The 17332-nt window shown below is 41.8% G+C and overlaps 1 protein-coding gene across 1 annotated transcript; it reads left to right on the top strand.

Moving 5' to 3' along the window:
* Positions 1 to 264: 264 nt before the first annotated feature.
* Positions 265 to 16824, top strand: LOC120032334 (synaptotagmin-10-like). Its single transcript, XM_038978382.1, has 7 exons — positions 265 to 412; positions 2222 to 2624; positions 6304 to 6865; positions 11524 to 11644; positions 14656 to 14827; positions 15777 to 15906; positions 16753 to 16824. The coding sequence occupies exons 1-7, from the start codon at positions 265 to 267 to the stop codon at positions 16822 to 16824; spliced, it is 1608 nt and encodes a 535-aa protein (XP_038834310.1).
* Positions 16825 to 17332: the final 508 nt, after the last annotated feature.

The raw sequence follows: 17332 nt of genomic DNA, 5'->3' as shown, positions 1-17332 counted from the left end.
ATTCCAACACTAGGGTCTTGCTTAACCGGTGCTTCATTCCTATTGGACAGTGGCTGGTGGACGCTAAGTGCTGAATAATCTTTTGTTCAAACACAAGAAGCGCGCTGGAAGTCAGTCCCGACATTGCGCAGTGGATATGGATGTGGACGCCTCGTGCGCTCTGATCTTTGGCGCGGAGAGGCTGCACTCAGCGGCGCGCAAGGTGGCCAAATGAATCACCGCACTCCCGGCTCCTCCAGCGTGCAATGGCTTAACAGGAGAGACATGAGTGTCCGAACGGAGGACAACTTCAGCTTGTGCCAAAGGGCCCTTCAGATCGTTACGGAGCTCTGTCTAGCGGGGCATGTAGATGGGGAGAAATGCTCGGCTATATTTCCCTTGGAGAGCAACATACCAGGTAAAGGGAGCGCAGGTAAATAGGTCAAAAGCAACGTTTTCTTCCTCTCCCTCTCCTTAAAGCTTGCATCCCTATATTTTGTCATGGTTTGGTTTCTCTGGCGTCAACCTGCTGCACAAGGTTGTGTGAGAATGATGAGTTGAAACAGTAAAATGCGTTGTAAGTTCAACTTTAGCTGACTCAACTTTTCCCTTGAAGCGCTGCGATATAATCATATAAGATGTGCGACTAAGTATAGGACTAGCGTAACTTATAGGGGAAAAACATGTTTAAAATGTTAAATAATCATGGAGAGGTTGTGCTGTGTTCTCGTGTCGCTTTGAGCTACGCTCAACAGGTGAAACATCTGTGTCTGCAAAGGGAAAAGACTGCACCTGTTGCAGCATCCGTGTATGCTCGTTTTCCCATGTCATTGTGCTTGGTTCTGGCGTGTGCAATCTGATGGTGTGATAGGCTGATTGTGTGAGACCGATAGCTTGTTGAAAGAGGAGATGTGTTCTCAGTGATCTTGCATTCATTCACTCCACCATGCGCCAACTGACCGGCATGTCTGAAATGAGTCATACTGTTGGCTTACAGTTCATGTTCTAAAGATAGATCCCCTTCTGTCAAATAAACCCATTTATTTGCTTGATAATGTCTCTCTCAATGATTTGGTGAAAGTTATATTGTAGCCTACTCATCAGTGCCTTTTTAATTTTATAGTAAGGCTTGGATAAGCTGTTGAAACAGTTCTACATTCTACATATGTTTTTTTTGGTAGAGTTTCATAACAGCATGTCATTATTCCCTCTGGGTTGATGTGAGTTGCATAAGACTGTAGCAGGGTTGTTTCTGGTGCAATAATGTCTCTGATTTTGAGTAAAGCCTAACAGATGGAAATTGAATTGGTCGGTCAGTCTGCTAGATTGCATTTATTGGAGGACGTCTTTTATTTATTGCAGTAGATTTTTGCTCTTCTAAACTAAGTGGAGTTAAATCCATGATAATTACAACACAGTTACACAATGTATTATATTACTTGAGGAACTGATAACTGCCTAGGCCTACCTGCCTGTGTAATTTCCATAACTACATTTACATTTGCAAACAAACTTAAATTAATTGTAAATCTCAGCAGTGTAGCATACCTGTTAAAGTTATTAGTCTGAAAAATAAATAGATGGTTTTAGTGCCACTTCATATAAAGTGGGACTGATTGTTGCCTATAGATCTGGATTCTTGTTGTCATGTAGGCTTGGGCTTTGAGATGGTGCACCACAAAGCATAAGTGTCCTTGTGAGAGTGAATGAGCAACAGGAGAGAGAATAACACGGAGACAGAAAACAGCAAAGAACATGACATCATGCAGTGCAATATCAGTGAGAAAGAACATATCTCCTGCACATTGCAATCCACACACAGGCGTATACTGTCCTACTTTAATTATCAGAAACCATACAATTGTGTAACATGCACACAATGGAATGCATTATGCATTTTGTAATAGCCTGTGGTAAATCTTGGTTTGTATATAGTTGCAGAGGAAGGGTTTTGTGGTTTCCGAAAGTTGAATTGTCAACTTGATCAAATATGGCCATGAAGAGCTATTTATCTGTCCTGTCCATGTGAATGTCTTGGAATGAAGCTGTATGACTTTCTAATTTCCTCTGATCTTTACCAAACGAGGGCATTTGCAGCCTCCTCTTTTACAGCTTGCTTTCTCTCTTCTCTTTTTTTCTCTTGCATGTTTGTCTATCATGCTCCGACCATCGCTTGCCCGTCCTCTCTCTCCCTCTGTCACTCTTTCTATCTGTCACTGTTGATCCCTGTGGTCGCTCGTAGACATCTCTATCAGTCTCCTTGCTGTGGTCGTGGGTTTCTGTGGACTCGCCCTGTTGGTAGTCTCTCTCTTTGTCTTTTGGAAGCTGTGCTGGCCCATCTGGAGGAGCAAGGCCCTCTCGTCCCACGTCGACAATGGCCCCCGGGTCGGGCTCCCCGAGGCCCCTCCACCGCCCCCCCAGCCCGTCACACCCCTCCAAAAGGTGGCACCAATGGAGGAGAAGAAGCCTGTGCCAGTGGTGAAGGTGAACGGGCGTTGCAGCTCCGTGAAGCTGCTAGAGGCGGCCATGAAGATCAGCCAGACATCCCCGGACATCCCTGCCGAGGTGCAGACGGCTATTAGGGAGAGGCTGGGCCAGCAGGCCAAGATTCAGAGGCAGACCACTGACCCCACCTCGTCCTCCAGGTAACATTATTGGACCTCTCCCAGAGTACTGTCCCAGTCACTTTCCTGTCTCTAGGTCTCAACATTCTGTTGATATACATTTTTGGTGGCACTGGTTCCAAGGATTTCTGTGTTATGTTATGTCATATGCATGCACAGAGCTGTGCACACATATAGCAAAGGCAGTGGAGGCTGCTCAGGGGAGGATGGCTCATACTAATGGCTGGAACGGAGCAAACTGAATGGCATGGAAACCATGTGTTTGATGTTTTTGATACCATTCCACTTATCCCGCTCCAGCCATTACCACGAGCCCGTCCTCCCCAATTAAGGTGCCACCAACCTCCTGTGAGTGAAGGTTATGAACATGATGCTTTCAAACAAGTGACATCAAGTGGCAAATGATAACACTTGAACCGTACACATCAAGTATAGCCATGCCAAATGTCAATAAGACAGTTCAGGAGAATTTGTGACGAATGACCTTAAACTGGACACTCAGTAGATGACCTGAAGGAACATCTCCCATGGTTCTTGTCAACGGGGCGACAGCACACCCCCTTGCTCCTCACACACACACAAACCCTGTAATCACCCCAGGCCACGTCTTGTGTTGGGCGGCCGTGAGTCACGCTGCCATGGCAACAGCGGTAAGCGACCCCAGTAATGAAACAATCAGCTGCTCTTCTCTTTGTTTTCGGGGACTGTGTTTAAACGAGCGCGTCTGTAATTAGCGCCGCCGCAGGTTGAGAACTGACGTGCTGCGAGGCGCTCGTCCTACTGAGACTCACTGAGCAGCTGCACTCCATCTCCTGCAGGAAGCCATTATTGACACTTGCTTTAGTTTGTCATTAGGAACGTTGATGCAATTTATCGAGCCTGGCGCTTTTCATGAATTACACACTGACGAAGTGGGCAGAAAGGGCTAATTAAATAGTGTCTCTCATCACTTTTTGAGTTGAATTTCCCTCAGATGCTCTTGCAAGCTTTTCATCTGGGGGAAAAAAGAACATAAGGAAAGATTAAAAGAAGGAGAGGACTTGTTGTATATGATTGAAAAGTATGATCAGTCAGGTTAATGGCAGGTCTATCATCATGTTTCTGTTTATCTCTTGAAAGTATGTTCCCCAGTGCTCTCAGAGTAAGACACTTAAAAACCTTTTACTGCAGTGGGCTAAATCAGTCACACAGAGAGTGTTTTTTTGGTAGTCTTATACAAATCTAACTTGAAACAAAAGTATACACCTCACACACATGGTTATGGACTTTTAAAAAAGAAGACACCTGTACCATGTCAGATATAGAAATGTATTCAGTTTTGAGTTTGAATCCTAATATTACACTTAATATACATCATAGAAGACTGAAATATAACAAAACTGTTTGACATAGAAACACCAGATTTTCAGCTGTTAAAAAAAAGTTTATTAATTAGGAAATTATGAAAAATATGAATAACATTCCACCCATAAGGCCACTAGGTCATTTGACTGCAGGAAAGGGCTACGAATATCTAAATATACATGTATCAGTCCGGCTGAATCTGAAGCACGAACTTATAATTTTCAATACAAATCATCACAATCACGACACAAGTAAGGACTAAATCTATAGTATATCCAAGTAATTAGGAATAACTTGATGATGATACACTGCACGAATGCATCAATTGTAGGAGACGTGGACAACGTATTAATGCGAGACGAGGTGGGAGGAGATGCTTGGTGTCACTCTGGCTATCAGGGCAAAACTATGAGGCTTTGCAACCATGTGACTTGCAGAGCGGGTGATTACCATGGAGAAGAGCAACAGATACATTCTGTTAACATCGATCCTCTCCGACAGCTACATCAGTATTCACTGCTCATGCATTGTGCAGACACATTCTAAACAAAGGCAATGTCCAAGGGCAAGGGCAAAGTCAGAGAGAGAGTCTTGTTCAGAATGTACTGGTCTACTCTAATTGTGATTTTCAGACATTCCTCCACCAATCTCTGATGAAATGCTACAGAGCAGTATATATCAATACATCACATCATCATATGTTACATCCATGCACAGCGCCAGGTGGTATGAGACTGGGGATTTGTCATGCTGTTTTATTACTGTACAACTTACCTCCCTATGAGAGATGAAGATTTGGACATTTTCATTGGTTACTTTTTTTACGGGCGGAAACAGAGATCTCTGACACCAGCGAGAAGTACCATATTTTTGGGGGTTCCCGAGTGGCACAGCGGTCTAAGGCACTGCATCTCAGTGCTAGAGGTGTCACTACAGCCCCTGGGTCGATTCCAGGCTGTATCACAACTGGCCATGATTGGGAGTCCCATAGGGCGTCGTTAAAGTTTGGCTGGTATAGGCCTTGATTGTAAATAAGAATTTGTTCTTAACTGACTTGCCTAGTTAAATTAAAAAAACATTATCCAGAGCAACTTAAAGTAGTGAATGTATACATTCTTGTACTTTTCCTCATACTAGTCCCCCATGGGAATCAAACCCACAAGTGCAAGTGCCATGCTCTACCAACTGAGCCACACAGGCTCAATGTGAGTATTGAGACTGAGAGCCCATCCCTGATCCAATAAGATTGAGAAAGTGGAGGACAGAAAATTGGTTATCTTATGGAAGAAAATAATGAATGTGGCTCTGGAGAAGAAGTGTATGTAGGGAGAGGTAGAGAAAGAGAGAATGTCTTTACTGGAGTTGGGATGGCAGGCCTGCTAAAACTGATTCTGGGTCAGGGCTGACACAACATGGAGGAATATGTGGGCAAATGTGGATGAAATCTGCCAGCCTCCTCCATTATCAACTCTTCCAGTGTATACTATTCATCCTCTTGGATGCCATTCGCTGAATGTTCTAACAACTGTAGGAATCATGGGAGGTTGTAAATTGATGTCCCTTGTCTGAAATAATAGGACTCCCAAAGTATTCTTCACAAAGAACATTGTGTCTTATTATGTCCCAGAAAATTTGCTAGAACATGCAAGGCACCTCTTCATATGAGGTTTGTATATGTTGTGTTTCCCAGATTTGTATAATTTGTACCAATACTGACCGTGTCGGATTAATGTGATCTTCTTATTTGCGTCAGTAAGGGGGGACAGGGGTTATCAGTTGCTAGGTGACAACCAGGAGAAGTACAGAACAGTGGTTTGCTCAAAGTATGTAAGTCATTATCAGTACATGGAACTGGGCTCAAGGTATCCCAGGTAATGTTAGTTTCCAAAAGAAGTCCTGTGAAAAACAACTCACTCAGTCACGTAGCTTCTGAGCTTCGTAAGAGTTCAATCAGAAAGTAACTCCATCACTTTAAACCCAAAGCCAGTAACATCTTTCTCGTTAATGCTGAGAGAATGGATTAACAACATTAAAGTGTCAAAAAAAATCTCAACAAACATTTTCCTACCAACAGTAATACTAGAACTACAAGAAGAAGCAAGGAATTGTAAAATCACTTATGAAGAATAGTAAACTAGTTTCATCAACAAGAAAAAAGAATGGCAGCCACCCCTGTCAAACAGATCAAAATGTTGTCAATATTTAGTACATTTCACCTATAGCTGCCGTTTCCATTACGTCTCAATGTTTTGTTATTGTTGTGACATTGCTTTTGTCTAATAACCCTGGGTCAATGGAAACCTGCGTATTGAAAGGTACCAGGAACCGTAGATGACTGATCTCCTTTTTTCAACAGGCACAATTCATTCCGCCGCCATCTGCCTCGCCAGATGAACGTGACGAGTGTGGACTTCAGCATGGACACGCTCCCCATCCGCCAGTCGTCCACCGTAAGCATCGGCCGCATCAAGCCAGAGCTCTACAAGCAGAAGTCTGTGGACTCCGAGGACGGGACCCAGGAGCCGGTGGAGACGTGCGGTAAGCTGAGCTTCTCCCTGCTCTACGACTACGAGGAACAGGCGCTGGTGGTCACGATCCTCAAGGCCCTGGAACTGCCGGCCAAGGACTTCACTGGCACCTCCGACCCTTACGTCAAGATCTACTTGCTGCCAGAGAGACAGAAGAAGTTCCAGACGCGTGTCCACCGCAAGACGCTCAACCCCACGTTCGACGAGGCCTTCTGCTTCCCCGTGGAGTACGACCAGCTGTGCAACCGCAAACTGCACTTCAGTGTCTACGACTTTGACCGCTTCACCAGCCACGACATGATCGGCGAGGTGGTGGTGGACAACCTCTTTGAGCTCTCCGACCTCTCGAGGGAGGCAGTGGTGTGGAAGGACATTCACGCTGCGACCACGGTGAGTGGGCTGGGCCTCAGTTAGCTGAGATAGGTGTTGTACATGGAGGATATCAGTATGTGTGGAGATCATTGGATCAGTGATCTCAACAACTGATCGCTCTGTAAGTCGTAACTGTAAGTCGCTCTGGATAAGAGCGTCCGCTAAATGACTCAAAATGTCAATGTCAATTATGGTGGAGTAGATTTCAGGGTGGAGCTGTGGTCATTCTGCCGTAGTTAACATTTGCATAGTTTCTGATGGGGTCGTGCACTGCACATGATCTGACTTATTTAAGGAAACACTTGACATTTTCAAGTCTCTGTGAATTATTTGATTGGATAAGGTTTTAAGTCCTGGAATCATCAGCACTGTATTACATGACTGGTAAATTGCATGTGTTGTATAACCTCATTGCCAGGAGCAGTGAATTTAGAATCCAAGCACCCACACAACACCTCCGAAAACTGAAGTACACACTGTAGACTTAAATATAGCCATGGGCACAATTCTCCTTTGTTCCTCACCTTTATCCCTTCACTGACATACTTGGGTATGATAGTGCAGTTTTATCTGAGCCCACACACTTCTCACGCCTCGGTAGCTTTATCATAGTTTGTTTACTCAACAGCTTCTGTTAATGAATATTATTGTGTGTTTTGGTGGTATTTATTGTGTCTGATGGTCATGGAGATGGATTAATGGTTAATTAATCAGTTGATCTCTGAACGGTGTACTGTGGAAAACAGAACAAGAGTGGAACAACTTGAAAGAAAGTGCACTGTGGATTTCAGATTAATCATCAAGAGCACAATTGAGCCCGAACCTCTACAGGTACTATTTGACTCTGGTCAACAAAGTTTCTTTCACATTATACAGGCAGGTTTAGGTGGGTTTAAAGAAGACTGGGTTTTAAGCCATTGGAGGGGGACTGGCTGGACATTAATGCAGTTATCCCATGTCAACAGCCATGGTGTTTACCTCAATGTGTAGTTTGTCTCCAGGAAGTTTTTAAGTGTTACATAATGTGTACTGTGTGCTGTGAGGAAATTACACTTTCAAAAGCTTGAGCATCCATACAGACATCAAGTTTACTGCTACTTTGACTGTGGTTGATAGTGTTGATTATGAAAGCTACAATTGAGCTAGGCTATTGAATATAATGTGAGACTTCTTTCAAGATTGCCTACAACATAGAAGAAAAATTGAGTAATTATTGTAAATATGCAAAGATCTATTTTGTCTCCCTACGTTGTTGTTAATGGTTAGACATATATTTTGTCTGGTGTTTGGTTGTTATTTATGTCTATCTTGGGATCATTTTATCTCACCTTCCTGCGTTGATTTAGTTTATGTCTCTGGGCAATCACATTGCCTGAACTGCCGTCCAACAGAGGGGAATGATGTTAAGGATGTTTGAATGGATAATGACTCATAGCAAATGCAGTTTGCCATATATTTTATTTTGACAGTGTTTCATTCCACTTTTTTTAATTTACATTAATGAGAGTCTTTTTAAAAGTGTCTTCCTTTATGCAATGTATTTGGAGATGATCATTTACAGTGACTTTACTCGTCACTGTCTGACAACAATAAATTGATCATGTCGTGCTCTGGTGTACCAAAGTAGTGTGTACTTTCTGTTACCTACTTCCTTGAATTCTCTAAAATATTAGTATGCAACTACATATGAACAGAAAAAACACAGGAAATTCAGAGGTTAGCCTAATTCGAAAAACCCTCTGTGTATTTACACTTCAAGCAATTTCCAATTTAATGTGGAAGCAAAATTGCACAAAGTAATTTGTCACAACAAATGACATTAATATGCCCTAGCCATGCCTCACATTCATCTGAAGATTATTATGTATTGTATTTCAAAACCTATTTCCCTGGGCTAGATTGATGTCTTTTTATGCATGTGACCTTTTGTGTCAATTGCATGGGTAGAAACCAGGCAGGGAAATGGGAGGGGTGTCAATGCCTAAAACAACCTATGACCTGCCTATGAGGGTCACGGTTTGAGACGTTGAGTTTTTCCCGCCTTGCAGCTGTTTGTGTGGGTGTCTGTGCTGAGATTGAAAGTGCGGGACACAAAGGCAGTTGGAGCCCACAATGGTTAGGTGGGTGGGGGTGGTGCTTTGGAACACACCATGGATGGAGGTCTGGGGGGGTATTGACACTGTTTTGATGTGCAGAACTTCTAGGGCTGGGAAGGCATCCTCTGTTTCACGTTATATTGTTATTGTAAAACTCCTGCATGTCAATACATTGATGAAGACTGCACCAACGTATCTCAAGTAAAGATTCTGTCCATGGAGAGCAACTCTGCGAGAACACACAGATCTATTTCTAACTACAATCTTAGAAAAAAGGTGCTATCTACCTAAAATATTTATTTGGCTCTCCCCATAGGAGAACCCTTTGAATAACCATTTTTGTACCAGGTAGAACCCTATTGGGTTATATGTAGAACCCTTTCCCCGGAGAGTTTTACATGGAACCCAACAGAGATTTACCGAGAACCAAAAAGAGTTCGACCAGGAACCAATAAGGGTTCTCCTATGGGGCCAGCCAAAGAACCCTTTTGGAACCATTTTTTCTAAGAGTGTATGTAAACATACTAAACAATCAGTGCTCTAGTGAGATGCCTCCCAGTCAGTCCTCTGTGTTCTCTGGTTGGCCAATCAAATTTTATCTCTGGAGTGCCAATTTAGGGGACTTTTTATTGACTCCGATTAGGTATCAATACAAGCACACCATGTCAGTACATCAAGTAATGTTCTTCTCTTTCAAGTCAGCCCATCTGATGCTGTTTGCTCAGACTACAGTAGTGCTCCAGTCTAAACTGATCCATAAACACATTGTATTGAGGTGATTCCTCATGACACTAGAACCAAAAAAGACCATGACTTTGGGGATTTTCACAAAATGTAATCCATAGAATTGGTCCTTTGTTGTATACTAAAGCATACATGAGAAATAAGTAATTGAAGTTGTGACATTTGTGACATTTTGGCCTTACCAAGGCTTCCTTTAAGACTCCATAGTGTTTCATCTGTAGGCGCTACAAAGCTCCAATTGGTGTCATATGAAGCTTTACAACTTTCTCTGTAATATGAGTAGTATTTTGATTTAACAATAATAATAATTTACATACATTTATGAATGTTGAAAAATACAAACATGAATATTGCAAATATACAAAAAATTGATTTGGCAAATGTTTCTCTGTATAAAATGGACCATAACTTTAAAACTAACACAGATCCCACTCTGGAACTTTGATATATCCGATATATTGATATATCCGTAGAGCATATATATATATATATATCTGTGTTAGTTTTAAAGTTATGGTCCATTTTATACAGAGACATTGTCATAGAGGCAATGTAACCAGGGTTCTAAAAATAATAAAATAATGTTGGTCCTTGCATCTTAAAAAGTTAGGAGCACCACATTAAAATTTAGAGTACCAGAAAATAGGATTTTAAAATTGATTGAGTCACAGCCTTTAGTGAGCCTATTTGAATTCGAACTACTCTTTTGAAGCACATATTGTACCCTACAAACAAATATGTAACTATGGAAATACATTTATTTATGATAAAGGCTAAAATGTTGATACAAATACCAGTAATTTGTAGAATATTAGGTTTCTACATTGTGTAAAAAGCACTTTTTCCTATGGAGATGCTCTTTAATGTCAGTGACTTTCAGTGATGACTTGCATATCTGTAATTCATGTATTGCTATGATCATTGATCTCTTGAAGAAGCTAACCCTTTTCCATTCTTTCTGTGCCCCCAAATGTTTGGATACACTGGTAAAGTTACCAGGTTGTTAGCTAGCTAGCTAGCTAATGAGGTAACATGACTGAACACGGTGTTAACGGCCTGTGAGTAGTTTAAGAACGGCCCACAACATGGGGCGCGTTCATCTGCCCAGGTGTTGCCGACGCATGCCAGATCATTCAACGCCTGGATAGGTATTTTACGTATCAGTTTACCACGTCATTATGTTATAATAATCTGGTGCCAGCCTGCACATTCGACGACGTGGCACGCAACCATTGGTTGATGCATGCAACGTCTGAGCATCGTTTATGAATACAAAATGCGGGCCGCCAATGGAGCTGCATCGCCAAAGCGCAATAGAAGGAACAAAATGTAGCATCGGTAATACGGGTCACAACTTTTAAACGGTTTGGGCTAGAGACAAGCAGTTTTCTCTGGAGTAATGGTGCAATCAACACGGTCACAAATATCTAGGACACTCGGAAGTATCGGAACAGCGAAGCCTAATCATTACAACAATTATTATCTGGCAGATTATTTTCTAGGAGCACAGCAAAATATTTAGAAGTGGTAGCGCTTTAAAACCCTGAATGTGACCAATCACAATCCTCCTTTTACTTGTATCTTTGCACATCCTGCGAATCACTAGCAGAGGGCGACCATTTTGAATACACATTACCTCTGTTGGTAATGCTTACAGATTGGATTTGTTCTAGTTTCATCACTCATTGTAAGAAAATGTTCTCTCTCAGTTTTGAGGACACCTCTGGGTGTTCATACTTTGTTTAAATCAATTTGCGCTAATTGCTTTCCTAAAAGAGTTATTCTACAGCAACAGTGCCCTTTCATTGATGCAGTGTTCTCCTTGTCTTTCTCCAGGAGAGTGTGGATCTAGGGGAGATCATGTACTCTCTATGCTACCTGCCCACAGCAGGACGGATGACCCTGACCGTCATCAAGTGCCGGAACCTCAAAGCCATGGACATCACTGGCTCCTCAGGTAACAACAACAACAACAACAATACAAAACTGACAGCCATTTAGGCTGGGCCTTAAAACATGATGGGTCTCTGAATAACAATGACGGACAACTGTAAATGATGGTGAAAGATAAAGTATAAAAAATAAAGTCAAAATAAAACATAATAAAAAGTAAGTTTGAATGATACTGAGGGGCAGAGTTTTTACAGTTAATGCTGGTTTGCCTGAGGCTGATGCCGTGCAGGTGTTTGTACACATGCATATACACACACTCTCATTCAAATACACACATACATGGGGATACACATATGTAAACAGTGCCAGACAAGCACTCAAACATATACAGTTGGCCTTGCTGTTATGATTTTAGTTGTCCTTGATAATCCTTTTTTTGCATTGTTGTTTTCTGTTTTCTTTTGTGTTTTCCTTTTTTCTCATGAGTTCATTTTCTTGGTTGTTGGTGCATTGGGTGGGAAATGGAATTCATTTTATTTTTTATTATTTTATCTTAATTATTTTTCTGTGGGGTGTACTGTGGGAGGGGTCTCGGATGGTTGAGGGACAGTTATGGGGAACTGTGGGGGGATCTTGGAGGATTCGCGTCCCCGTTTTTTTTTGCCGCTGTGGGAGATCTGTCGACGTGCCCTTGAGTAGGGCGTTGACCCTGGATGCCTCTGTGTGTCGCTCTGAATGGGAGTCTGTTGGATGACTGGTGTGGTGTAGTTGTTGAGTGGCTTCACTGCAAGTATATTTTATGTTTTGGATATTCAATAAAAATAACAAAATAACAAAAATAACAAAAAAAATAACAAAATAACAAAAAATATATAATAAACTGTTAAGCTCGAAAAGAGCAAGCAAAGAATCAAAAGGCATAATTACGTCAGGCAACATGCTGTGCCTGTCACGTTCGTCGTAACATTGAAGAGAGGAGGACCAAGGCGCAGCGTGATAACAATACATCTTCTATTTATTATAACGAAGAACACTTAAACAAACAATACAAAAACAACAAACGAACGTGAAGCTATAATTACAATAAGTGCAGCCACAGGCAACTTACATATAGACATAGACAATAACCCACAAACTACCCAATGAATATGGCTGCCTAAATATGGTTCCCAATCAGAGACAACGAATGACAGCTGTCTCTAATTGAGAACCAATCTAGGCAACCATAGACATACATACACCTAGACTAGACACTGCCCCATAAACATACAAAACCCCTAGACAATACAAAACACATACATCCCCCATGTCACACCCTGACCTAACTAAAATAATAAAGAAAACAAAGATAACTAAGGCCAGGGCGTGACAGTGCCTTAGATAAGAGTAGTCGGGGAGATACTTCTTTCATGTGTTTTCACTGTTTGTGGTGAAATTGTAATAGAAGATACATTTGACTTACCTTGTCAAAAAAAGATAATTGGATTTAGCCAAACTGAATAATTGAATGTTGCCATCAGTAGCTGTGTGTGGGTAAAATCACTGCGCAAGCCAAGCCAGTAAAAAAGCCATATTACAACCGGTTGTGATAATTGCGTCGTTTGCTCTATAACCCATTTGTTCATATGCCACCATGATATATAATAAGGCCGCGACAACAAAAAGACAAGTCACACAGTGGTGGAATAAATTCAACTACACATACATTCGTTTCATCATAAAACCAGAGAACAACATCTGTCTGATGAAGTACACACAGCAAATATTTAATGTAACAAACAATTATATCACCTGCAGCATGATCAAGCAATTACATTTTTTTGACAGTTATGAACAACTACTGATTTAGAACCACAGAGTTACCGCAAGTCAGCACAAAGACAACAGGAGCACTGCTTCTGCTATTCCAGCACCATTTCAACTTAAACATTTAAACATCATCCAATCAACAAGGCTATATATGCTTAGTTTAATATACTGAAAACAAACTTAAAGATCTCAAAAACACTTTAGTCCAATCAATGTTGCTAAATATCATGTGGCAGTCCATGGTGTTGATTTCTGTCTGTGTGTGTGTACGTGCATGTGCGCGCAAGTTAAACAAAACATTTTGACTAACCCTACTTGTAGACTAGTTGAACGCCAATTAGGGTTGAATGGCAGGAACACGGTTACCGAGATTTACCGCCCAAGGATGGAACATTTGTAAAATACAGAGAAAATATGCAACCCTAACTCCAATGCCATCCTCCTCTCTTTCATTTTGGCAAATTGGTCTATGGCTCTGTCATACAATACACTTGATATTTTTGTTGTCATAGGCTACCTAGCTAAAATGCCTGCTAGCCTAAATTCCTAGCATTGGCAACAATCAACCAGCTAAGTTAGCTAGCTAGTTAACCTGCGCCTATTAGGCTACATATTGAACTTCAATCGTCTCAGGCCAGTGGCACAACATATTAATTTATAGTTAGATCAGAATCGCCTTCATAATCATTGGCCTGTACAGAGTTCAAATCCCCATCTCGATCCATGGTTTAGGAAAGAGACGATCTAGCAAGCTAGCTACTGCAGGATATCAACACAAGCAGACCAGAAACAGACAAGTTTTTCTGAAAATAACGTTTGCTTAGGAAGTGATTTGATTGGTCTGAAGCCAAATCCAAACTGGCCTCCCTTGGGGGGTGTTTTTCTGCACCAGGACATTCCACAGTTGAGCTTAATGTTATCTAGGGAGGCCAAATGCTTGCTGGCATCAATCAAATGCTACGGCGGCAACATGTTATACTCTTTTGGTCCAGACAGCATCAGATACATGGGCTACACATACTGAGACAGAGGGGTGCTGTTTTCCTATCTCTGATGATTTCTTCAGTGAGATTCAGCAACTTGCGAATTGATGGAAAATTATGAAAACAGAGAGACGAAAGATAAATCATTGATATATTAAAAAAATATCGGTCAAATATTTTGGGAAGCCTGGCTTCCCTTGGCATCCATGAATACACGCCACTGGTTGCCATTACCTGCAATCTACACGACTGACTTCATGGAGATGTTATTTGTGGCACACAGATCCCTATGTAAAGGTTTCCCTGCTCTGTGACGGACGGAGGCTGAAGAAGCGGAAAACTACCACCAAGAAAAGCACATTGAACCCGGTGTACAACGAGGCCATCATCTTTGACATCCCCCCAGAGAACGTGGAACAGGTCAGCCTGTCCATCATGGTGATGGACTATGACCGGTGAGTGACACCACACTAAATACAACACCCACAATTCAACACATATGGTGGTCATAAGCATGCTTGTACAGTACACATGTACACCTAGTATATAAAACATTAAGAACACCTGCTCTTTCCATCACATAGACTGACCAGGTGAATCCAGGTGAAAACTATGATCCCTTATTCGATGTCACTTGTTAAATCCACTTCAATCATTGTAGATGAAGGGGAGGAGACAGGTTAAAGAAGGATTGTTAAGCCTTGAGACATGGATGTGTGCCATTTAGAGGGTGAAAGATTTAAGTGCATTTGAACAAGGTATGGTAGTAGGTGCTAGGCGCACCGGTTTATGTTAAGAACGGCAATGCTGCTGGGTTTTTCACACTCAATAGTTTCCTGTGTGTATCAAGAATGGTCCACCACCCAAAGGACATCCAGCCAACTTGACACAACTGTGAGACGTATTGGAGTGAACATGGCCCAGCATCCCTGTGGAACGCTTTTGGCCCAGCATCCCTGTGGAACGCTTTTGACACCTTGTAGAGTCCATGCCCCAACGAATTGAGGCTGTTCTGAGTGCAAAAGAGAGGGGGGGTGCAACTCAATATTAAGAAAGTGTTCTTAATGTTTGGTATACTCAGTGTATATAGTCAACAAACAAGTACTTGTTTTTTTAAACATTTACATTGAAGGTGGAATGAGTAAAGTTCTAACTTTGAGTTGAACTTGAACTTCATCAACAGAACTTTTCACTCAAATCCTGCAAGCGCCGCTATACAATATAATCATGACTACTTACCAGAATGCTCAGGAGCCACATAATTCACTGTAATTACCAAACCTAGTTTAGAATTATTTCATCAAACTAGCACTCAGCTTTTAGGTGTCATATATATTTTGTGCACTCAAGATATTGCATGTATGTGTGTGTGTGTGTGTGTGTGTGTTTGCACAATGCCCACAGGGTGGGCCACAACGAGGTGATAGGTGTGTGTCGGACTGGGCCAGATGCTGAGGGCCTGGGGAGGTACCACTGGAACGAGATGCTGGCCTACCCACGCAAGCCCATTACTCACTGGCATGCCCTGGGAGAGGTAGAGGACTGTTCGTTTTTTTCCCTTAAAGTAAGAGGAGGTACAAGTCAATTGCAGGACTTTCCAGAGCTCCCACAATGCTTCGCTGCATCACTCTGGTTTTCTGAGAGAGCAGATAAAGCCAGAGGTCTTGCAGCCAATCATAGAGCTTGGGGAAATAACCCTGTCAATTTCAACAGAGATGTGTAATAGTGCAGCATGACAAAGATGCAAGGATGTTGTCTGTACTAGAACAAAGACCAATTTGATTCTAGAAACTTAAGGGCTAGTTTGAACTAGAAGCATTTAAAGTAATTGGAGAGTTGGTGCCCTGATATCCACCCAGGATGGTTGGATGGGGGCACTAGCTCGATTTTTACGGTGTGTTCCCATAACTGGGGACCACATATTGTAGTGGTGAGCCATCCCTTTTCATTGCTCTTCGGGAGTAGTAGAGAATGTGAGTTTTAATAGCCCAATCTATAAACAGTCTATGAACACAAGACGATATCCTTGAAAAATGCATGAAACATTCCAATCTTTATTATCCGGAGAAATCCTTATTGACAGATGAGTAGTTGAATTTAGACCCATCGGTTGCATAGGGGAAAGACTTTGTGCATTCAACAAAGAGCCTTGTCATTCTATTTAGCTTGAACAAAGAAACAAGAATTGGAGGAGTACTCAGCCTATAACATGGCGCTCCTCTAAATCGAAAATACCTGAAGGATAAAAATCTATTGTTAATGCTTTCTTGAATCCAGGTACTTAAGAAAATTGATACTTAAACACAAAGCAATAGCATCTTTGGAGACCTAGCCAACTCTTGTTGAACTAACCCTTGTTAATTGTCTGTTTTGTCCACAGTGGCCAGGAAGAGCGACAAGCTTTGAGAGCCAGGGGTCTTGTCCTTCCCCCAAACCTCCACAAACTCCATAGGAAACACGAATGGAACCATATGACCTGATAGCAGATTAACTAGATGTGTACAGCTGTAGTAACCACAATTCTGTCAGTTAAAGACAGAAATGTCCAGTGCCAACGTTCGATTCATCCAGATGACAGCATTATAGGTTGTGTTTAATCGTATAGGCCTATTGCATTAATCATCATCAATCAGGACTCTACATTACAGAGTAATGACACAAACAACATTGGCAATGAATTTATGTCTTGCAGGAAGGGTTAGCCTACTTTTCAGTTAAAGGTCCAGTGCAGTCAAAATGTGATTTTTTTCCCCCTGTGCTTTGTATCATTGTACAACAGCTGATGAAACTAACACTGTAAAAGTATGCTCAAAATTTCTGAGAGTTGCTGGTTGAAAATACAATACATTTGTTTCATAGAACCAATAACAAAGAGAGTTCCAAACCTCTCTGCCAATAACAGATAGTTTTCAGTTTCCCCCTCCCCACTTAGACCACTCCCAGATAGTCCTCGCAAAATT

This window comes from Salvelinus namaycush, chromosome 38, assembly GCF_016432855.1.
Source record: "Salvelinus namaycush isolate Seneca chromosome 38, SaNama_1.0, whole genome shotgun sequence".
Taxonomy (NCBI): Eukaryota; Metazoa; Chordata; class Actinopteri; order Salmoniformes; family Salmonidae; genus Salvelinus; species Salvelinus namaycush.
Note: the sequence above shows the minus strand (reverse complement) of the source record. Positions and strands in the feature narration are given on the sequence as shown.

Bases quoted from the DNA above. Each gene is read 5' to 3' on its own strand.
- LOC120032334 (XM_038978382.1), top strand. From the start codon at position 265: ATGAGTGTCCGAACGGAGGACAACTTCAGCTTGTGCCAAAGGGCCCTT. The intron at 2,625-6,303 runs GTAACATTATTG...TTTTTTCAACAG, and splicing joins GACCCCACCTCGTCCTCCAG to GCACAATTCATTCCGCCGCC. The intron at 14,828-15,776 runs GTGAGTGACACC...CAATGCCCACAG, and splicing joins ATGGTGATGGACTATGACCG to GGTGGGCCACAACGAGGTGA.